At 43.6% G+C, this 23,478-nt stretch overlaps 1 protein-coding gene and 1 long non-coding RNA gene across 34 annotated transcripts in view; one reads left to right on the top strand and one right to left on the bottom strand.

The window, feature by feature from the left end:
- The window catches only part of Kcnma1 (potassium calcium-activated channel subfamily M alpha 1), a 675,048-nt gene that overhangs the window by 459,771 nt on the left and 191,799 nt on the right, over window positions 1-23,478 (top strand). For 32 of the 33 annotated variants that reach the window (XM_090346647.1, XM_090346640.1, XM_090346639.1 and 29 more), the window contains exons 8-11: window positions 1,240-1,410; window positions 3,094-3,185; window positions 20,176-20,286; window positions 22,250-22,355. In XM_090346647.1, the coding sequence (XP_090202773.1) occupies window positions 1,240-1,410; window positions 3,094-3,185; window positions 20,176-20,286; window positions 22,250-22,355 (480 nt within the window). Of the gene's footprint in view, window positions 1-1,239; window positions 1,411-3,093; window positions 3,186-3,296; window positions 3,389-20,175; window positions 20,287-22,249; window positions 22,356-23,478 lie in introns of all 33 variants that reach the window. The other variant, XM_090346662.1, reaches the window with a different exon arrangement.
- LOC150054320 (uncharacterized) lies at window positions 696-3,429 on the bottom strand. The gene is made up of 3 exons (XR_016537857.1): window positions 3,319-3,429; window positions 1,293-1,407; window positions 696-755 (listed from the first exon to the last, which is right to left on the bottom strand). It is a non-coding gene; the product is annotated as an uncharacterized LOC150054320 (long non-coding RNA).

Here is a 23,478-nt window from a genome sequence, read left to right as displayed (position 1 = left end):
GATTAGTTGTCAAGTTGTTTTATACCTCAAAAATGTTAATTCGTTTTTTATTATTAATGACTTCGAAAGCCTTCTATTATTAAGTCAAAGTCTTCTCACCTCCCCAAGGCAGATTTTGCTCCCTGCTTTTAGTGAGCGTAGCAATTGTTGGAAGTGCCTTTCATACAAACATAGACCCAGAATAAGAAAAGGCCCATCATAATTGGCAACTCTGAATAAAGATCTAGAGGTTGTTACACAACCCTTTAGGCTAGTGGGATTCTTGGTGAAGCTTACTCCTCATGTTTCTGATTCTTGAATCCTTGCACCAAAATGCCAGGATTACACATGTGGAAGAGATAATGTCTTTAAGGAGATGACAACCCCATCTTACTGTTAAAGGAACTACCTTCTTAGTTCTCCAGGAAGCCTTTTTGGAAAATGTCACCTAGAGGACAAACTAGTTTGTGACTGAAACCAAGATCCAGAACATTCTGTAGAGGCAGAACTAATCTGGGCACTGTCTGTCCCACAGCCCACTATGGGGGCTCCTTGTTCCGTGGCCTCATGGTAACTTACGATGATAAGACAGGACTCTATGTCTAAACAGCCCTGGGCCCAATCTCTCCCAATTCCATGTCCACTGCTTGTCCCCCAAGATCCAGCAACAGCTGCCTGACTGAGTACTTACGTCAGATACAGGGACCTGTCTGTCTCACGAAGCTCCTGGGAGAAGCCTTGAGGCTGAAGCACTGAACCACATTTTATAGAGGAGGCTGAAAGAGCAGGATACAACTCAGAGGTGATGCCTGAGGTTCCAGGAGTTCTACAGGAGTAGGGCATGGCATGGGTCAAAGTAATGAAAGGACACGCCCCACTTTCTCTCGCCTCCCCACCCCTATGGAGGGCTCCACAATTCTGCAGTGCTGGGATTCCTGAGACTCAGGACCTCAGAGACTTAGTAGGATGAAGGTGGGAGGAAGGCTCCTTCCTGGGACAGTGCAGTAACATGGTGTCTGACATCAGACTCTGCAAGGCAGAGAATAAAGGACGATGTGTCTCTCTGGTCCTCTTGCTCTCTGCCCCAGTCAGCCAGAGCCCAGTCCCTGTTGTGTGTTTGCCTCCTCTACAATGGCGGCTACCATCCTTGCCACACAGCCCGGGGATCTGAGTGTCTTGTGCTGGGAGTGAGGAGCTTGAGGAAGCTGTCCATGCTATGTCCAGATGCCTGTGACTGACTGCTTATCCTTTTTGCTTTAGGTGGAGAACTCAGGGGACCCATGGGAAAATTTCCAAAACAACCAGGCTCTCACCTACTGGGAGTGTGTCTATTTACTCATGGTCACCATGTCCACCGTCGGTTATGGAGATGTTTACGCCAAGACGACACTCGGGCGTCTCTTCATGGTCTTCTTCATCCTCGGGGGACTGGTAAAAGAAAAAAAAAAAAAAATATATATATATATATACATATCGAACTCTTACATTCCTGTTCATTTTTACGTTCATTTATATGTTCCATTTCCTGAAGGGTCTGTATTTGAAGTATGGGGTTTTGGTACTAGAAGCAAGCGATTGCCTTTGTACTGCAATCAAGCTAAGTAAATCTGGGCTAGATGATGCGTGCAGGGCTCTTCACATGGTGATTGTCCCCTAGGCCCAGGCACGTGCCTGTCCTAATGTGGAGACCTCCATGAAAGCCAGTCTCAATTGTCTTAAGGAAAGGATGACATCAGTAAGTGAGGGTGTCCCCTAAGAACAGCTCATCATGGCTGACCTTGACAGTTCAGGCCACCTGACCCCAGTAGATGCTGTCTGCCCTCTGTGGACAGTTTGCGGTTTCAACAGCTCTCTTTCCCCTTTATACATCTCTCCCCCTCTCCCCAAAAGAAAAACCTCCAACAAACCCTGTGGCTGGTACCTGCCCTAAAGAGAAGGGATTCCTCTCAGAGGGCAAAGAACTCGGGTTACCCAAACCGTATCACCACACAAGCAGAGCATGGGTCTGTCCATGCGTCCTCAGCTCAGCGGTGACTCTTGGTATGTTGCCCTCTCCTTCCTAAGTCAGAAAGGTGTAGCTGTCAGTGATTCATTAGGATGCAATTTTAGGGGATTTTTGGCAGCCCAACGATGTTTCGCCTTTGAAGTAGAATAGTTTAATTTGTGAGATAAGTGACTCAACTTGTAATTCATACACAGCTTGCAGGTATGTGCACCACACACACACACACACACACACACACACACACACACACACACACACACACACACACATTTATATGAAGCAATGCATACATGCCTCTCTCTGTTTTATATGCGGGGGACACATGCATTTCAACCAGTGCATATAAATGTGGCTCTGTGTGTGTGTGTGTGTGTGTGTGTGTGTGTGTGTGTGTGTGTACATTAGCCACTGCCTTGCTGCAGCCTTTCTGAGGAGTTAGGGCAGCATATTTTTTACCTGGCCACAGGAAGATGTTTGTTGGACAAAACATGGCACATTTGTGTTTCCCTTGTTCTCTTTTCCTCTCGTGTAATTTCTAAAGTTGACCTTTCCTGCTTTTAGAGTACATTTTTTAAGTGGAAAAGATTATTATTTTTTAAATTTTCCTTTCTGGCATTTATTGTTTTCAATAAATCAACTCATAAAAACTATGAATGTTCTTTTGCATGTTAATAGAAGGAAAGGTCATTTTTTTCCAAATGAGTGTGTGACCATGAGTGTGTATATGTGTGTATATATGCATGTTTAATTTTCCCAATGAAGAACCCTGTTATGTACTTTTCTTTAGGAACAAGAGTTCAATGTCAGCTTGTTTTTTCTTGTCTCCTATGTCTTTTTCTTGACTGATTTTTTTTTTTCAATTCTCTTTTTTCCCCTAGCTGTCTAGGTTGACTAATGTTTGTGTGTCCTGTGTATTTTCAAAGACTTGCCCTTAAAAAAAAGAAATCCTTTATATTTTTAATAATCCAAAATATTAATATGGACTTCCACAGATCTAATCCTCTGTGTTTTCAGATCTTAGTATCCCTTCCCCCTTTCTGAAAAGGTTCCCCCTCCCCTCTCTTTGGCGTCTCTTTTTAGTCTCTCTTCTGTCTCCCTCTTCTCCTCAGGCCATGTTTGCCAGCTACGTCCCTGAAATCATAGAGTTAATAGGAAATCGCAAGAAATACGGGGGCTCCTATAGTGCGGTTAGTGGAAGAAAGTAAGTACGCCAAGAGGTTTTGCTGCCTCCCCTGTGGTGCAATCCTCTCTGCATGCTTTTTTTTTTTTTTTTTTTTTTTTTTGCTCTTGTTTCTTTGTTTCATGCATGTAGGCAATGTTTGCCCGCTACGTACCTGAAATTGCTGCTCTCATCCTGAATCGGAATAAATTCGGCGGGACTTTTAACAAACATGGAGGCAGAAAGTAAGTCAGTTGTACCAGAGAAGATGTGATTGACTGAGTTTTTTGTTAGAGTCCCTAGGGTGGTGACATTGGATCAACCCCTCAACCCCATGCCCTGGCCTAGCTTTTCTGAGGACAGTCCATGTTTTGTATGGGGGCGGGGGGGAGTGATCAGGCATCACACCTGGCATTGTCACATGAAAATACTCACAATGGCTCTGTTGCCATTCACAATTCCCAAGAGATAGAGTGGATTCATCTTAAAGGGGTCTGGACCGAGTTCATTCATTCTTCACATAGCAGACTAGATGATGAAATTCTAGTCCCTGAGCTGTGGTGATGCCCTGTGGGGGTGGTTTCTGGGTAGCAGGAATGAAGGAGACAAGAACAGACCACTTTGTCCACACTACAGGCCTAGGGGCCACTAGGATAGGGGAACGGGGATCCTCCTTAGAGGGCTTCTGCCCAGGAGATATTATAGTTATAGTACAGGAAGTTTCTGGTGAGCCTTTCATTCTCCTTTGGACACAGGAGTCCTTTCTTCTAGGGAACTATTTTAATGTGTGCTCTGGCCATGTCATTAATATCAATATCAATCAACCATTGTTAATACTGATATCAACGCACAGGTCCAATATCAATGAGGCATTCTACTCCTATGTTAGCTGCAAGACCTTGCCTTCCCCATCCTGTGCCAGAGCACCGTCTTTATAGGGCAGTGTTGGGTGGGAGGAGGAAGGTGAAGGTACTAGTTTTTCATTTATTTATTTTTGCCAGTCCTGGGCTTGAGCTCAGGGCCTGAGCACTGTCCTTGGACTTTCTCAAGGCCTGAGCTCTACCACTTGAGCCTCAGAACCACTTCCTAGCTTTTCTATATATGTGGTACTGAGGAATTGAACCGTGTCTTCATGCATGCTAGGCAAGCACTCTACCACTAGGCCAAACTCCCTCACTTACTTATTTTTAAAGCCTGGGGAGGGGTGGGAAGTGCTGGGCTTTGTCTTACATTGTGCCATGATCCACACACATTCAGATGCACACGTCTCCATTCTGGGCTTGAGGAGTCTACACAGCTGACCTTAGTTAGCATGTGGGTTACGAGCAGGATTGTATATCACAGCTCACATTCCCAACGGTCATGGACATTTCCACCATGGAAATTATCTTTGTTTTCCTTCTCCTATTGTAATCAGATTATTAGCTTATTCCATTTTTTTATGAAACTATAAATGCAGCCAGTAAATACTATTTCCCCCATGGTGGCTCTCTCCCCACCCCTCGTCTTGATGGTCAGCCATTGCTCGATGGCCAGTGGTTCCAGTGCACCCTGAGCTCAGGTGTGCAGGCCTCCATTCAGAAAATGAGGAGGTGGAGAACAGGGCTCATTTCCTTGAACTGTCCACAGAACACTCATTTCCTTGCAGAGACACAAAGGGCAGTAGAGGGAGAGAAGGCCAGTTGGCTTCTCTCCGGTGAGGGCCCTGCATCTTCCTTAAACTGGCTCCTCCTCTCTCGATTACCTTAATGACCCTGGATGTGGCTAGAACCAAGCTGTTCTGATATTTCTGGGCCATTGGTTGGATCCAAAAGTCCAAATAAGTCCAGCTATTCCCTCTGGTCATTTATCTCATGCCAAGAGGGAAAAAAATACAAACAGCTTCTCAATTTGGTTTCCTTTAAGATGTGGACAGGTCTCCAGAAAGCAGAAGGCATTCTGGGTGGGGGGGGGTACACTGCTCTTTTGATATCCTCCTCCTCATCACATTGTCTCATTTCCTTATCACAAACCCCAAGAAATCAATAAAACTAGGTTGAAAATATTTCTTTCCTCTCACTTCAGCTGAAAGAAGTTGTTTTCTTTTTTTGTTTTGTTTTGTTTTCCAGCACAGTATGCCTGGCCCCATGTGGGTGGGCTGGTGGCAGGCTGCCTTTGTTGATGGGTGGGTCAAAGGAGTCCCTGAAACCAACCTCATGTGTCTGCCCCTGGTGTGGTCAGGGCACATGCCCTGCCATTTCTACTCAAACCCCCACCTGCTGATGACTTCAGACCACAGACTTCCTGTAGCTTTGTTCTGGCTCTATAACCTTTTATCACCACGTTCAGGCTGGTTTCTCTCTCTTCGCTCTCTCCCTTTATGAAAATGTACTTTGCTTTTCATGTTCTCTTTGGGTCTCCCCCTCCCAACCCTTCCTCCCCACTCCTCTGACCTTACAGACCAAGAGCCCCTCCTGTCATCAATCCTGGGACCATTCTTACTTTATGCATTGTTTCCTGGTTCAAAAGCTAATTACTAAGTAGTTTAAAGAAGCCTTTTGGTCACTTAGATCTTTCATCGGAAAAATCTAAGCTTGGGAAAGGAATGGTAATAAAGGGCCATTAGCACCCTTTGTTTGATGTTGTTTTTCCAGTCAGTAGAACAAGATTGATGAAATGTTATGTTTGGCCAAAATTTGAGTTTTCATTTGGAATTCAGTGTTGAGAGAATGGGCTGTCAGAATCAATAAGTTTTCTTTCGCTGGGGATGTGGGCATGTGGTAGTAATTAGCAATATAAGGTCTTTAGTTGAGCAACCGAGCATGGATTCTGGCAGCAAATGTAATGAGAAACTACAGTTGTTCTATTTCTAACGTCAAAAAGTTTCCAGATAAAATTAAATGCATTTGCAAAAGGAAAGCAGCTAAACTTTGTTGAAAGATAGAGTTCAGACTCTTAAAATAGCATGCAGCACTCTGAGGTTTTGTATATGCAAAAAATGTATCTGCTTTATCCATGGGCGCAAATCACATACACTCTGCTCTTCACGATGGAATCAAACAAATGCCCAGAAAGTAATTAAGACATATCCATAGTTAAAGGATTTGTTTATGGGTGCATATTTTACTCAGAAGCAAGCTCTCTAACACTACATTAACTTGTCAGAGAACCCACGCTAATTCATGATCTAAAACTATAGAGACACAAAACTTTGAAATTCAAAGATCCTTTAAAATTTGAAAGCAAGGATCAGGCAGAGAAGTTGAGAACTTTATTTATACAACACCCGTATTCAAGATATTAGGGCAGATGAAGATTTGATTGGCATTTCATTTCCACTTTTAATCAATGTGTTTGGCATAATCTAAATACTTAACATAACAACCTTAAAATCTCCTCCTCCTCCATACAGAGTCAAAGTCCCAGGGTGGTGTACTCATTCATTTTCAGCATCTCCCATGCTAGAGTTTGTGAATTCACATGCGTGTGCATACTTGTGTGTGTGTGTGTGTGTGTGTGTGTGTTCTATCATGAAATGGATATTATTATGATTATTACCTCCTAAGAATAGAGACTGGGGTATTAACCACCAGAGGTTCAGTAAGTGACCCAAGCAGACAGTTTCTCCAAGTAATGGCTACAGGGAACAATTGGGCTGAGACTGTGCATTTTATTCAGAAGAATAGCCCTCCTGCAAGAGTTGCCCCTTGTGTCTCCAAGGCCCAGAGCTTCTTCGCTTTTCCTTCATGTAAACTCGAAGCTGCACATAGGCAGGGAAGGGAAGCATAAGGGGTACCGAGGCTCCCATGGCCTTTGAGTCCCCAGATTCTTCTTCTTCCTCCCACAGCATGCATGCCTTCCCTAGAGGTTTTCTCCCTAAGTGTGATTCATTCCACTGCTGGTTAGTTTATAAGAACTGACAAGATCATGCTCTGAGGTCACGTGGCCAAGGGCCATGAAAAAATAATTGGCTGCAGAGTGGAATCCATTTTCTGTAACCCCTTGGATAGAATAGGCCCAGCTGAGTCCCTATCTAGACTTTGTGATTTCCATGTCGGGGCTTTGGGGACCCTGAAGTAGTAGCAATCCATGACCAGGTGATTGGGATGGAGAATGGGATGGATGTAGAATGTTTTATTGATTTTTGGTAGCTGAGTGTCAGAGGATACATAGAAAAGAAACACTGATAAGAATAGCAGGGATAAGCAGAGGGCGGTAGGAGAGTGAATGAGATAGTCATGGTGGAAAAGGCTCCGAGCTGATAATGTCACAGCCACAATCTGGTTTGGAGAATAGCTGTGAAGACAAACCCATCTACTCTCCTAGTTCAAGATAGCTGCAGGGCCTACAAGCTCTATGCTGGCCATGGAGGAGTACAGTTTTAATCCATTTCATCTGAGGAGTTTGAGCGTCAGCAGAGTTTGGCATTTATGAGGAATCCAATCTCCCAGGATGCAGATAGACCACTGCACTTTCCCCCCAGGTTCTAATCACTGGTTCCTGAGGACAGGGCCTTGGACATATTCTCCTAGTTGCTTACCATCGAGTCTTCATTTAGCTGTGTTTTTCCTCTTATTAGAAATAGACTATTCATCTCCCTCATATCCTCCCTTCCCTCCTGAGGCCATTTCTTTTCTTTCCTCCCTGGTTGTCATGAATCAACGTGAAGCTTCAACCCACACCTTCCATCACATTCAGTTTGGTGGGTCTAGGCCAGTTTTTAAATGATTGGGAACTGAAAGGGGGCTGTGTTCTACCAGAACATGGTCATCTCTTTACCAAAACTCATTGAATCTGTCCCACTTCCCCTCCCTGGTCCACACTTGCATGTAAAGAGAGTTAACAGGAGTCAGGCCTCTGTGTCCACCCATGCCCCATGTTTCTTGACTGCTCACTGCCAGGCACCTCATAAAACCTGCCCACCACACCACAGCTCGCTCTCTCTGTCTCTCTCTCGCTCTGTCTCTCTTCAAGCTCCATGCTGTACTATTTGAGCACATAAGTGGTTAGGAAGTTCCACTCACAGCTTATTTAAACCTCCTCTTGCTCCCCAAGGTGAGAGCCTTCCTCCAACACCAATTCCATGTCTTCTCTTTCTGAGAAGGCCTGGCCGCCAGCCCTCAGGAACAGGATCGAGTGATTCATGTGGTGTTGACCCAAGCCAATACCACAGACCTCCTTTCCCTTCCTGTTTATGTGCATCTCCAGCAACACTCACTCTCACTTCTCCTCAGGCTGTGAGGGGCCTGACTGCTCTTGTGAGGCATGTTTCCTCTAAGATGTCATTTACGATTTCTCTATCTCAGGCATCACTCTGGTTGAAATGTGACCGAAGCTTTGCATTGTACACACATCTTTGATCCTTTGTCAAGCAAGCCAGTCGGCTCACTCGCTTTGTGGCCCACGTGTCTCCCCAGCAATGTCTTCAGATTCCTAGATTGTAAAAAGCCATAAATTAGCAAATCATCAACATATCGCCAGGAAGGATCATCTGGTAGCGATTCTAGTCAGAAGGAAACATGGGCCCCAATAACTGATCTTCACAGAGATATGAAGAACTGTAGACAGACAGATACAGTAAATAAGAAGACAAATAGATAATTCAAGTTGACAGACCATCTTGGACTGATTAGGCATTCTGCTTTGATTAGCATTAAACTTTTGGGGAACAGAGGGAGGAGGGAAAAAGGAGATTGCCCTAATACTTTGGGAAAATGACCCCTTGACTACTTCTGAAATTCGGCACTGAGAGGCAGATTCCAAAAGCACTTGTCATCTGATTCTGTGTCACAAAATGCAATGTGCCAGGTATACTTTTCCAAAGACTAGGGGGTCTTGGTGGGTGTGGATGGGGTACATCCCTTGGCATCTGTTTCAGATTCATCTAAGCCACATCTTCAGTCCCTTTCAAACTTGAAGCTCTATTAAAAGAGGCTTGGATGCATATTAAATCAATTTCCTGACCATGGAATGAAGGCTTGTTTCCCCCCACCCTTTTCTCTCCTCCCCCGCCCCGGGTTGTTCCGTGTTCCCGCTGTCTGTCTTCCTTTCCACACACTTATCAAAATGTTCCAGCTATTGTTCTGAAAACAAGAATAGAAATGTAGGTGGGAGATGAACTGTGTACCTAAAAGAAAAAAAAAATCGCATTCAAGCCTAGATTCTAAATTTTGATGAATACTTTGCTAATTATAATCCCTGAATAATTTTTCTGTTCAGCTTCACACTTGATGGAGCGAGTTCTTACTGGGTAGACTGAGAATCCCAGGCACAAATGTAAGCATCCAAGACTAAGCTGCTCCATGCTTTCTGTCTTCCTGCTATGTCATTCATCCTGATAGAAGTCTTTCCAGAGCTGTGACAAGCAGTTCCTCTTAGATTTGGGGTTCACCCCATAGTCGCTGTCATCATCCCCTGAAAATAAACCAGGAAACTTTCTAACTAGCCAAGTCTAATGTCTCATTTTATTAAAATATGATAGAAGCCGATGCAGCGTGAAAGTCGTAGAAATCTGATTCTGTTGCTGTCAGGATGGAGTAGCCACATCTAGTTCTGCTATTAAACAACTATGGCCTGAACACCCAGAATGATGAGGACAGCTCCAAATGTAGGCAGCATCTGTCTGAAAAAGTAATCTCCATGTCCTCCTCTCCTGTGCTTTTCTAAGAAAGAGATATGGGACCAGATCAGAGATAGATGCTTGCCCAGCTTTCATAGAGGTTTGATGTCCATAGTCATTTTCTCAAATATATAGGCCAGGGAGGATAAAGAATGGATTTAGAAAATACTCATTTCATAGCACCTTGCCTCAACCAACCATTAGCTGATCCCCTACCATGTGCCAACCACTATACTGGGCTTTGAGGTGAGGAGGCTGAACATGAAAATTTGATTCTTGCTCTCCTGGAGATTAACCATTACTTCTTCCAATCAGAACCACCCAAGGAGCCAAGTAAGCTAATTAGCAGCTTGATTACATAGGAACATCCTCCCAAGGAAATGCTATTTTGACAGGGATTATGTCCAATAAAGCCATGAAGGAAGGGGCCAGGAGTTTGGCCCAGCAGTAGAGTGCTTGCCTAGCATGCATGAAGACACGGTTCAATTCCTCGGTACCACCTACATAGAAAAAAGCTGGAAGTGGTGCTGTGGCTCAAGTGGTAGAGCTCTAGCCTTGAGAAAGCCAAAGGACAGTGCTCAGGCCCTGAGCTCAAGCCCAGGACTGGAAAACAATACATGAAGGTGTGAAGTAATCAGTAAGCCTTTGAACTTGGGACTCTTCCCAGTTCTTGGTGCCACCAAGTTTTACTCTGTCTACTGAGACTTTTGCAAGTGCACATGATCTCTGACCAGTGCTGCAATCTTGTTAGAGATTAGAAATTCTATAGGCAGAAAATGCACCGAATGTATTCATATTAACCAACAATGGGGCGTAATCATTTTAGCACAAAGCATTTTTTGTTTTATAGTATTGAGATTTGAACTCAAAACTTTGTACATGTGTGATAAGTTCTCTCTCTCTCTTCAGCCACACCTCCAGCCCTTTTTTCTTTTCTTAGTTCTTTTTCAGATGCAGCCTCATGTTTTTGTCCAGTCTAGCCTTAGTCTGTGATCTTCCAACCTACAATTCCCATGCAGCTAGGAGCCCAGCTTAATTGTTTTTGTTGTGATTTTGCTATTTCCTCCCCATCCTTTACCTTCTGGGCTTGAACTACCATTTTCTCAATCTCTGCCTCAAGAGTAGCTGGGATTATAGACATGAACTACCCTGCTTAGCCCCACAAAGGTTTATTTAGAATCAAGTGTTGAATATTTCGTATAGTATAACCTTGCACTGAAAATGAGCAAGAATGGTTATATGAGTGTAATTTTTCTTTTTTGCATCACCATCACATGGAGAAACTTTTAAGTGGCTTGGGGACCATCTGTAGGCATGTTGAGTTGACTCAGTGTGACTGCTCGTGTTCAGTCAGTTTGGCTGGAGAGCAGTGGTGGATGCGGTGAGTTGGATGCCACTGTAGGAGGTGAATCCCAACCACACATGTGCTCTGAAGTATGACTTACCAGATGCGTTAGGTACTAGAGATGGTGGTCACTTCTCAAATGAAAATGCTTTGCACAGCACAATTATAAACTCTTCTTGGTGTAGTCTCATTCTCCGTCTATTCCATCTTCATTCCCAAAGGGCAAATAAAATACTTGCCTGTCCCAATCTTCACTCTTCTCAATCCCTACTTCTTGAGTTAAAGTATTGTCTGCTAGAAACTGGCAAATAGTTTTTGTTTGTTTGTTTGTTTTGGTACAGTCCTGAGGCTTATGCTTAGGGCCTAAACACTGTTCTTGGGCTTTTCCAAGGCTAGAGCTCTACCACTTGAGCTACAGCACCACTTCTGGCTTTTTCTATGTATGTGGTATCAAGGAATCAAACGCTGGTCTGAGTGCATGGTAGGCAAGCACTTTAACCACTAGGCCAAACTCCTGGCCCCAAATAGTTTTTGATTTAAGGAAAGGAAGGTGGCATACAGGCCCCAGTTTTGGGGTAAGAACAGAGAACCATGTAGGATTGAAAAAGTCAAGTTAAGAATAGAATGGTTTATTTTAAAATGGCCAAGAGCAGGGTGCCAGTGGCTTACTCCTATGCTTTCAGATACTCATGAGCCTGAGGTTGAGTATCACAGTTCAAAATCAGCCCAAGCAGGAAAGTTTGTGAGCCTCTTATCTCTGTTTAACCACAAAAATCCAGAAGTAGAGGAGTAGCTCAAGTGGTAGAGTTCCAGTCTTAAGCACAAAAGCTCAGGGACAACATCCAGATCCTAAGCTCAAGTCCCATGACTGGCACACATAAAAATAAAAATAACCAAGGCCCCACTAAAGCTACCATCACAAATGTGTTAAATACAGCATTATCTGTCGTAGCCAAGATATGGAATTAGCCCAGATGCCCCTCAACAGATGAATGCAATAAGAAAATGTGATATATATACATATATGTATATATATATATACATACACAATGGAATTTTACTTATCTATCAGAAAGGATATTATTGTACTATTTGTAAGGAAATGCGAGACTTAGAAGAAGAAGAAAAAAAACTATATTAAGCAAAATAAGCCAGACCCAGAAAAATGTAGATTACATGGCTTCCCTCATTTGTGGTGGCTAGAAGGTGCCTAAGTCTTACAAGTAAACACACTAGGTGGTATGCAAGGGGTTACAAATGAGTTAACTAAAGTGTAATAGATTATGGAGAGTGCAGTCAAGGCCAACAAAATAAGTATGAGGAAGTGGATCTTCACAAGAGGAGAGGTCAGGGCAGGGATCAAAGGGGAAAGAAAGAGAATGCAAAATTCACTGTGTATATCACAGAATTGAGGAATACAAGGGAAGGAATGTGTCTAAAGGAGTGAAGATGTTGAAGTGGCATAGATCAAGATGCATTGTACATATAAACTGTGCTTCCACATGGCAAAGCATTCAATACACAGCCTAAAATTCAGATAAGTAAGGAAAGCAGTGAGTTGAGAGGGGTGGGTGAAAATACTAAAAGGGGCGGCACTGAGCAAGATATACTGTATTCATAAACCACTTCAGTGAATGGCAACTCGGTTGTGCAACTACTTAAAGATTTTTAACAAAGTTAAAAAGAATGGCCAAGAATAACTGAGCTCAAAGTAATGAGATAGATAAAATGCAGAGATATGAGAGGGTTGGTGAGAGACTCAAGGAAGAACTGACACAACCCGTGATGGCTTGACAGTGAAGGAATTAGGCACTGCAGGAGACTGGTTTAAGAAGGAAGTATGAAAAAGAAGCCCAGGGTAGTGATTGTAGTTGCTTAGTGGGTCATATGAGTTAAATGAGAAACTAAAGAAAGAGCAAACATATCTACCATTTAGAGTTCTTTGGGTTCAAACAAAAGAAATTGATCTGTGCCTTTGTAGACAGACAATATTTTGAGGGGGGGCCTCACGTTACAGAATCCAGAGGAAGACCAAATAACAAGGCTGACTACCTTTTCCTCCCAAAGGGCCAGAGACATCAGAAATCCAATACTTGAGAACAAACCTTCCAGGATTTTGCCATTAGGTTGATTCCATGATCACTGTGACCTTCATGTCACAGAATTCAAGATTTAACACACACCCCACTCTGTGTCAGCCTTGCTTGGACAAGGACTCCTGATTAAAGTCCCCAAGACTATGTAATTAAAAGTGAGATGTTGTTGACAGAAGAGAGAGCATATGTTAGACAAGCAAAACCAGCCCAAGTTCCCCACATGGAGCTTTTCCTAATTTATTAAGACTTGAACCAAGCTTCATTCCACTCATGGTCTGACTACAATCTAGTATATGGTCTAATCCTGGCGTCTAGTTATGATATGCACCACGAGTCCTCTGCTGTATCTTAGGTCTCAGCTAGGAGTGATAAGTTGTGCTCTGGGTGATAAGAAGCTCTGGGTCTGGTTAGGACTTCACACTAGGTGTTATTGGATCCTCCAGTAGTCTGCACTCTGCCCTTGAGGCTCTGTTTTACAGAGGTACTTTTGCTACACGGTTGGGGTCTATTTGCTCAGCCTTCTACCCCCACTTAGGGAGCTAGCAAAACAGCCTGCCTTCTCCAGAATAGCTCTGTTGACAGCTGGGTACCAGGATTACTACATTCTCTTCCTCACCAGGGGGGAGAATGCATTTCTTTCTCTTGTGATTAGCAAGATCTGGCCAAGGGTAGGAAATTATCTTACCTCTTTGGGCTCTTTCCTTTGTTCCTTTCTTCTTTCTTTCTTCCCTTCTTTTTCTCTTCCTTCCTTTGTCTCTTCTTTCTTTCTTCCTTCCTTTGTTCCCTCCTTCATTTCCTTCCTTCCCCCCTCTCTTCTTTCTCCCTCCATCCCTCTCTCTCCATTCATTTCTTTCTCACCCTCCCTGTTCCTTCCCTCTTCACCTTTGTCCTCCCTTCAAAAGGTCATAGTTAGACTTTGAGACTTCTTTGTAAACTTGAAATAAAGGAGTAGTTTTGAGACAGTAGAATCAGCCAGTCTTGGATTTAATCAATAGTTAAGTTTCCTCTGCTTACCAAATCATAGATTTGTCTAAGCTAAGCTAAGCCTGCTTTGCTAGCCTAGCCATTGGCCAACAAAGAGGTATTGAAAGCCTTGAAAGTTTTGAAGGCCTTGGGCTAGGTATTAAAATAGGGAGCAAGACCCCCTACATGTAAGTCACTCCTTTGAGGACAGGCTCTCTGTGGAGGAGGAAGTGTGGAGGTGTAAATTAAATTTGCCTGCTGCCTCTTCTATGTAGGGTCTTGAGCCTGCAGGAGAGAACTGAGGAACAATGACCCTAAAAGACAAGGGGGAATTGCATTAAGACATAGCAGCCAGAAGTAAGGCTAGCTCAGTTTGGGTCATGAAGCCCGACTTGCATGAGTCTCATGGAGATGCAGAGCTTAGAGATACATGTGTAATGTAGGAGGGGAAACAGACTGTTGTGTGGCTGGGTCATTGGGTCTTTAACCACCCTGCTTCTTGTGTGATAAAAATGCTGTCCATTCTCCTTGATGAATGTGTCTTAAAACCTATTCCCGTCATGTCAGGGGTGGCCTGCATTGGGGCACTGTGAGAGGGGATGAGGGAGGCATGATTAGAAGACTCAGCAGAAAGACAGAGGAGAGTAGAGCATATGTATTTGATATAAATATTATAGTTTTACAGAGACATCTAGATCAATATATGCCACATTTCATCTACCTCTTTGACAAAGTGAGCACAATGTATTCAGAGAAAGCTGTATAGGATTTTCAATTTACTCTCTATGATTTATTGTGACAGGATAGCTATGGGTTTTTTAAGTTCTTTATACTTGTTCCAGTAAAAATGGATATAGTATCTTTAAAAATAAACAGCCCAGAGCTGTGCCTTTTACATTGTCTCCTCGGAGCGAGGCTCTGCTAAAGAAGAGACCTAAGATGTCCCCTCCCTTGTGCAGCCTGATTGAAGTCAGATTTGCTGAAGTCTTTCCTTCACCTTCAGGTGGGGAGGGGGGAACTGGGGGTGGTGGGGGCAACAAACAAGAAAATCAATTAAGAAGCAACTGCTGACATCTAGACATGATAAAATGATGGCATGGAGTAGAGCGAGGACAGAACTGGAGCCCAGCAGTTGTTGATAGGCAACCTCCCCCCTACCCCAGCCCAGGCTCCTTTCCCTAGCACCACCTAATCCCTCTCTTTAGAGAGGGGGAGGGAGGGAAGGAGAGAGAAATCTGCCCAGATATGACACTCGCCACATCACTGGACCTCAGTTTCCCCATCAAACAAATACAAGCACTAGAATAAGCCTTTGCTGATGGCATTCTGACACTAAGATACCTATATTATGATCTTGTTGTCACACTTGCTCTTTTCAAAAGCCAGCAGCTCTAAGAACCACTTCCTGATTCTTTTTTTTTCCCCTAAAGTGTGTAGGTTTTCACGCTCATGGAACTAGACTCATGCTTACTGGTTCGCCTGCTGCTTCATTCACTGCAGCCTTCTGAAAGCTCTTTCTGGTGGCTGCTCATCCTTCCATTATGCCTTCTTCCCTAAGTGCATCCTAGAAGTGCATCCTAGATTTGACTAAATGAGCTCTGCAACTGGGGTTCTGCCTCCAGACAAGCATGCAGGCTCTCTTAGCCTACCACAAAGAAAAATGTAGAATGACTGGAAAATGCACGAGGCTGTCCCTGAGAGGTGAAAATGGTTCATGATAGAAAAGCTACGACTATTTAGTGAGGATCAGCCCATGAAATAAGGGAGTGGCAATTTCCCTAACAGTCAAGCATTGTTTTTTATGCCATGAAATCACACTCCACATGAAGCCATATCTGCTTTGTGATCTGTACATGGTACCCACTCCTAATTAGCCCTGAGAGACCCACTCTGAATGCCAGACATTTACTCCTTTCCAGAAAGGACCATCTTGTCACTAAGATGCTGTCCTGGGCATCTAAGATGGATCACTTTCATCCAAGTTATTAACATTAACTTATGTCTAATGTTTCTTTTGCCTAAGAAATATTTGTTCATAGAACTCAATGGAAGCCAGGCACAATGACTCATGCCTCTAATTCTAGCTACTCAGGAGGCTGAGATCTGAGGACTGTATTTCAGAGCCAGCCTGGGCATTAAAGAACGTGAGACATGTCACATGACCTCAATCATGACCTCATGAATCAGGTTCCAGCCTCCAGTCCTTTAAAAACTCTCATTATAATTATAAAATCCAACATTGTCAACCCCAGTGTTGATAATGAATCTCACCTCGTAGCTACATGCACATCAGGGAATCCAACACAGATCATCTCAGATAAAGATCTTTCTAGCTTCTTCACATCATGTTGTGGAATAATTAATGTGTCTGTGCAAGGAAGGTACTTCTGATCTCAATCTTAATACTTTTCAATTGTATTTTGATTAATGGAGGAGACAATACATTATGCTTTCCTTCTCATCACGATATCCTTCTTCAAACTAAAGCCCTCATGAGATTTTGCCACAGTGCTGAGAATATTTCTGGAAAACAAATCTTCCCTGTTTTCTACACACCCCTCCCATTCCTACAGAACCCTTGTCTCTTGTAGGGACAGGGCTGGAGGGGCAGATCTGACCCCGTGGTTGCTCAGGGTGAGAGGCTGCCTCTCCCCTCCCAGCCATCAATTCTGACTGCATTCAAACATTTTCAGTATGTGGACTCCTTGATAACTTCCACTCTACGGGAAACAAAATGGAGGGAAATGATTATTGGCACAAAAAGGGGAGGCTGTAAATCTTCAAATCAGATACAGGACAGATTGGAACAATATGGGCTCTTCAAGGTTGCCATGATAATGTACCTAATAACTCTCTCTGGGCAAAAAGGCAATCTGCTTTCAATCAATCTTGCCTTTTTTTCCTGAGCAAAAATACCAATTATGTTGAAGGAAGATTTTTTTCTTCTTTTTTGATAAGGACTGTTCTCCATCGCAGAAATCATGATATAGCTAAAAGATATATTTTTTTTCAATTGTCTAGAATAGTATTGGACAGCTAGCACCAAATGAAAAAAAAAGCCAATCTTTTTATTTTCTTCTCTCCTTTCTTGTCAGCATTTGTCTACTTCTTAAGAGAAGTGAAAGCTAATTAAAGGCTTAAAGGGTAATATTGATTGCATTGGAATATATTTTATATATACCAGGCACATTTTCAAGTAAGAGAACCCTGACTTTTTTTCTAAGCCGGAATAAATCAGCTAGGTGAGCATTTGATTCAAGGGTGAGGTGTGGGGGAGGAGTGGAGCTCATCTCCTCCCCATCCACACTTCACACTTGTCTGTCTTAGAATGAATGATTTCAGAAGAGCAAGTGGGGCTGCTGGCAGATGTTCATTCACTCCTTTGCATGCTGGATAAGAAGAATGAATCTTCTAACACTGCCTTAGACCTATCATTGACTTGCACCCAGCTTTGAACAATAACCAGTGTAGAACTTTGAACTTTGTGATGCCTGGTACAGGAGGCTACCTGGGCGACAGTCACCTCTCTGGTTCTCATGTACTGGATGGGAATAAGTAGCTTTCCCTGGATCCCACAAATCCTGGGTAACTGAGGGAAAATCATGTTTGACTTACTTTGTCCTTCAAGCCACATTGTCGACTGTCAGGACAGCTGACTGTGGGATACATGTTAGCGTTGTTGCAAGTCTGCAGAGAAAATGTCTGCATGGAATGCCGCCAGGCGAATCCATTGTCATCTGTGGTGAGGTCAGGTCCAGAAGAGAATTTCTACAAACACCATTTGTAGTTAGGATATAATACAAAATGTATACAAGCAGACTGGGACTGGTGGCTTATATACCTTGTCTGTAATTCTAGCTACTTGGGGACTTGTAAACAGGAAGACTGTTTGCTGCTTCAGACCAACTTGGAGAGGAAAGCCTGCAAGATATCCTCTCAATAGAAAGAACTAAGATGTAGTCCTACATGCCTGTCACAGTCCAGCCACCACTGGGAAGTAAAAAAAAAACAAAACCAAAATAACAACAACAAAGGCAATCATGGTCCAGGAACATGAAGGAAGTAAGGCACTATTTCTAAAATAACCAGCACAAAATGGGCTGAAGATATAATTCAGCGGTAGACCACCTGCCTATCTAGTACAAGGCCCTGTGTTCAAGCCCCAGTATCACTGAACATACTTATCTAATCCAAGTGTTGAGATTGTATCACATCTTCTGATAAGCTGTGTATTCTCTGGTCTCTAGTAAAGGAGACATCAATCATGTAGGCTTGAGGCACGAGGAGCCAGGAGACCTTCACTAATTTAGCAGGAACAGGCTAAGAGCAAAGTGACCATGTTATGACGTCTCTTCTGGACCGGCCCACTTATGGCCACTGCTTCCTTCCCTTTCATGGCCATCCCTTGTCTGGTCATTAAGTGCATGATCATAACAATAACAGTTCATAATGGTGATGCCATTAACTGCCTCATGCATATTATTGATTTGCTCTTAGTTCTGCACCATTACTCTTTCACCAATGAGTTTACTGCATTATTCTCCCATACGCAGTCAGGCACCAAATTACCACGAAAGGGAAGACTCTTGTAATTTCATCTCATGGGATGTCACCTAACCCACCATCACTGCCGCTATATGTGAGCTGCCTCCAGCCAATGAGCTTTGTGCACAGAGTAATTATGAAGTTCAAGGGATCTGGTATTTCTAGGGCTTAGCCAGAAAATCGCTTCATTCTCTGCAAACTGCTCCAGTTATAAAATACAGCTAGATAGATCCACCCTGTATCACTGCAGATTGAGGGGCCTAAGGAAATGAGTTAAGTCTCTTGCTACATTCAGTGGCTTTTGCTGGAACACCAGTGTGGTAGTTAGCTCCACAGATAAAGCTCAGCTTTTGTCTCAGAGTTCATTCTTTTGTCCAAGTGCTTTCACCTAATTGGGCATCAGGAGGCAAATAGAAGTGGGCATGGGGCAGCCTGATGCTGAGGTCACTTTAGGAGTGGATAGATGATAAAGGAGTTATTCATCTCCATAATTCTAGACAGGAAGTTCATCCCCCCTGGAAACAGAAATCCACCCCATCCCAGAACAAAGCCAGCATTTCCAGCCACCTGTCTTTCCAGCTTCTTCCTGTCTTTTAGGGAATCTATGTAACACTCATGGAAATTGCGAAACGCCCTCATTCTGTAGCCTCTGGAGCCAACACAACCACCAGCATGATCCCGATTCTGTAGGCATCTCATGCCCATTTAGCCCTGAGTAATGCTCACTTACTGTAAAGTGTTACATGGCCCCATTGTCAGAGAAGTTATGGCGGAAAAATGCAAAAATTTCCTTTTTACTGCTTATGGCCAGCCGAGCCTATAACTTGTCAAGCCGCACATTAGCCACCCTGATGAAAGTCCGCTTTCTTACACACAAAATCATCGTTTCAGCAAGATTTGTTATCTCATTACCTGATAAGCTCTATGTCATAAACCAAGTCTCATACAGTAAATCTCCCGGGAGGACACTTTGTGGGCAGAAAGGGAGAGATATGAATCAGGAAGGGAGTTGATAATGCAGCATTTAAGCCACAAGCATAATGTCACTTATTGTTAAATGCATAAAACCACTTGGCCAAATGGTTGGGCTTTTAATAGGAGAGAGAGAGAGAGAGAGAGAGAGAGAGAGAGAGAGAGAGAGAGAGAGAGAGAGAGAGAGAGAGAGAGAGAGGGAGGGGGGAGGAAGAGAGAGAGAGAGAGCGCACGCACCAGAGAGTGAGTGCATGAGAGAGCAAGTGCAGCATCAGGTGAGCAGCCATATGCATTTTTTTTTCTGTCTGGGAGTCTCTGAGCACCTGCTAGCATTGCTGCTTTACCTCACAGCTCTCCAGGGACAGGCACTGGCCCCTCCACATGCCTGCCACCACCCCCAGCTGCTTGCTTCCACTGCCTTGCTGGAGATGGGGGCACACAGGGCAGGGGCAGAGGAGGTGACAACCGGGGGGTCGGGGCTTTGACCTGTTCTCACTGACATCTCCTGTTCAGGCACATTGTGGTCTGTGGACACATTACTCTGGAGAGTGTTTCCAACTTCCTGAAGGACTTCCTGCACAAGGACCGGGATGACGTCAATGTGGAGATTGTCTTTCTTCACAAGTAAGAGGCGGCTGCCATGAGCAGACAGTGCATCCAGCCACACACTCTCTGTGGGCTGCCTGAGCATCCATAGCCATGGTGATGGGAGTGGTTAGGGATGCAGGCAGAGATGAATAAGCCAGGAGCCCTGCTGGGCCTGGAGAGGATGTTACCCACTCAGGAGGAGAGGACTCAATACACAGAGGTCCCCTGGTGGATGCAGAGACTATCTCTGTACGGGTGGTTCCCAGACCACATCGGACATTATCTTAGGAAGAAATAACACTGGGGTTCACCAGTTAGGAGGTGGGTGTCACATTCATTGTATGGGGAGAAGAGCAGGAGACCATCTCTCTCCTCATTGTGATGGGTCACACTGTAGCTGATCCTCTTTTGAGGGACACAAGATTGAAGAGGCTTTGTGGTCTCTGCTATGTTGACATGAGTAGCACCACAAGTGTCTTCTTTGCTACAGATGAAGTGAAAGAAGGCACATTGTCAAAGGGTCAGCATAAAGTGCATTTCTTGATGTTGGCATGATGGGGGGTTGACCACCCTAAGCCTCAGTCCTCCTCCAGGAGCCCTCGAGGTTAAAATGCCACGAGCTCTTAGTTCCAGAACAAATACCTCTGGCATTTGTTCACAGACTGACACACTTCTGACTTGCTGTTGTGTAAGAGGAGGGGTATTTTTCATCACCATATTCTGACCTGGTAGATTGGGCCCTGGCAACACAGGAGCAGAAACTCTCAGAACTGATTCAGGGTCTATGCTACAGGAGGGGCCAGTGCCCAGTGGAGGAAATGTTCTAGAGATATTAAGGCCTGTATGTTCTGCTCTCGCCCTGGCTGAACATTTCAACATGAACACACAGGTAACAAGAATAGAATATCATCGATCGTGTATTAATTACTCCTGAATGCTGAGGTCAGTTTAATCAAGTGACAGAACTGCAAGGGACATCTCTCTCAAAGGCAGGCTAGTGCTGCCCACATTATCACTGAGGGCTTAAAAGGATCAGTTGATATTTGCACAGACAGCTGATCTTCCCTATTATTTAATAAGTTGGCTGCTACTGCTTTAATTATGAGGGTTCATCTTTGTATCCCTAAGACTCTAATCAGTGTCACAGTTACAATAGATGGCATAATTAATTAACTTCTCTCAAAGTTCTGGGTCAATAGAATACCTTCCCATTGGGTTGTTATGAGGTTAAATGAGTTAATAGTTGTCAAGGGTGTTGAATGTTATCTATACGTAGGAGACACTCACAAAGGTTATCAATGATTATAACTATGTACTTAACACATGTTTGGCAAGTAGTGCTTTAGCACAGTTGTTGACATGTCAAAGTTGTAACTTAACATCCTCTTCTGGTGCCCAGGGCCATCTCTGCAGATGGTGTGCCGTTCTTATCTCCACAGAATTAGTAAATGAGTAATTAGATGAACCACTTGTTTGATTCTAATCCTTCAAGGGAAAAGGCTTCTCTCACCCTTTTTCTCTTCCAGGCCTCAAAATCACAACCTACTCAGGCCCTCAGTGGATAAAATGAAGTCTACTTACATTTAAGGAGGGCCATCTGCTTCTCTGAGCTTGCCGATTCCAGATCTAGCTTCACCCAGAAAACATCCGGCAGGCACACTCAACAATGATGCCTAGGCTGGCATCTCCTGGTGTCCCAGTCCAGTTGATACAAAATGATACATCACAGTGCTGGCATAGCTCTAGCTTCTCCCATAAAAACAGAGAAAGGACAGGCGATATTCCTGTACATTCCATAGGCCTCACTCAGCCTTGGTAAATAAAGACGAGGGGCCTTGTGGTTTCATCTCTGCTAGATTTGGTTTATAGTTAAAGTCTATATCTTTGAAAGTCAAGAACTTTGCTCATGTCCTCCCATGGTGATGGGAGATAAGGGAGACACAGAGGCTAAACTCTTCAGTCCCTGATAGTAATGGCTGTTTCTTTTCTCCCTGTGCAGTATCTCCCCTAACCTGGAGCTTGAGGCTCTATTCAAGCGACATTTTACTCAGGTGGAGTTTTATCAGGGTTCAGTCCTCAATCCACATGATCTTGCAAGAGTCAAGGTAAGAAGGAAGGGAATGGGAGGTGGGGGATAGGGCAATACCTTTCAGGATGGCCAAAAGCAATCTCCTGAACCTCTAATAAGATAACTCAGATATCATTAACCTTGACATCACCCTTCTACTGAGCCCAGTAGAAGGCTCTGCTGTGACATGCCAGGCCACCTAGAAACATTCTACAGTTAGACTACTCTTAACCTAAAGCTGATTCTGCCCGTCCCTGGACATACCTGAGTCTTAATACAACATGACAATCTATCAGTTTCTATCTTGAATACATGACTTGGACTCTATATAGTTCCAGCATTCATTCATCACATCTGGAAGAAAAATTAGAGTAAAGGAAAAATAAGTTAAAATCTTACGAAGCCATAGAACTGTGGCATTGAATGTTTTGGCCTCGCTAAAGATTCAGGGTGCAAAACTACACTTGAAAGGTGCCTACTATTATTTGGTAAGCCAATTTGGCCCATCCTCCCCACCCAGCCTGCTAAATTAGCATCTTTTTCCAAAGCACCCCCAAACCTTAGAAGTGACAGTGACATGATAGCAACATGGAATCTATTTTTATTTGTTTCACATAGATTTTGCAAGCTTGTTCAGTTATCCACATGCCAGTCGGTTTTCATCAATATGGCTGAAGCCACTGAAATTTAAATGTTAACTGTGGTCACCACATATTTCTATAAATACAAATAATTGACAAGCATGTATAATCCAAGAGGATCTGCATAAATTCTTTGCATTACTAAGGAAATCTACAGACAATTTATGACATACCACGGAGGCAAACATTCTCTCCCACCCATGCAGGAATGGTCTAGTAAGTACAACATACCAAGGAGACAGATTGCAGACCTGGGACACCATGAGAATTCTCATGCTTATTAAGTCTCTTCATCTTAATATTATCCAGACATGACCCACGTTATGGTTAATGTGAAATCTTAGAAGAACAGAGAAAAGAGGTTGGATTTTTGTTTTGTTTTTAGTTCATGGACCTAATTTTAATGCAAGCGGTTTTTACCCTATCAGATTCATGGGCCCCTCTAGGAAATAAACCCCTCTTGGTTCATGTTCTGATATGTCAGTAGGTTGAATCTTGAGTTCATCTGTAATGTATCAC

The sequence above is a fragment of the Megascapheus bottae genome, chromosome 15, assembly GCF_031878675.1.
Source record: "Megascapheus bottae isolate mThoBot1 chromosome 15, mThoBot2.hap1, whole genome shotgun sequence".
NCBI lineage: Eukaryota > Metazoa > Chordata > Mammalia > Rodentia > Geomyidae > Megascapheus > Megascapheus bottae.
Note: the sequence above shows the minus strand (reverse complement) of the source record. Positions and strands in the feature narration are given on the sequence as shown.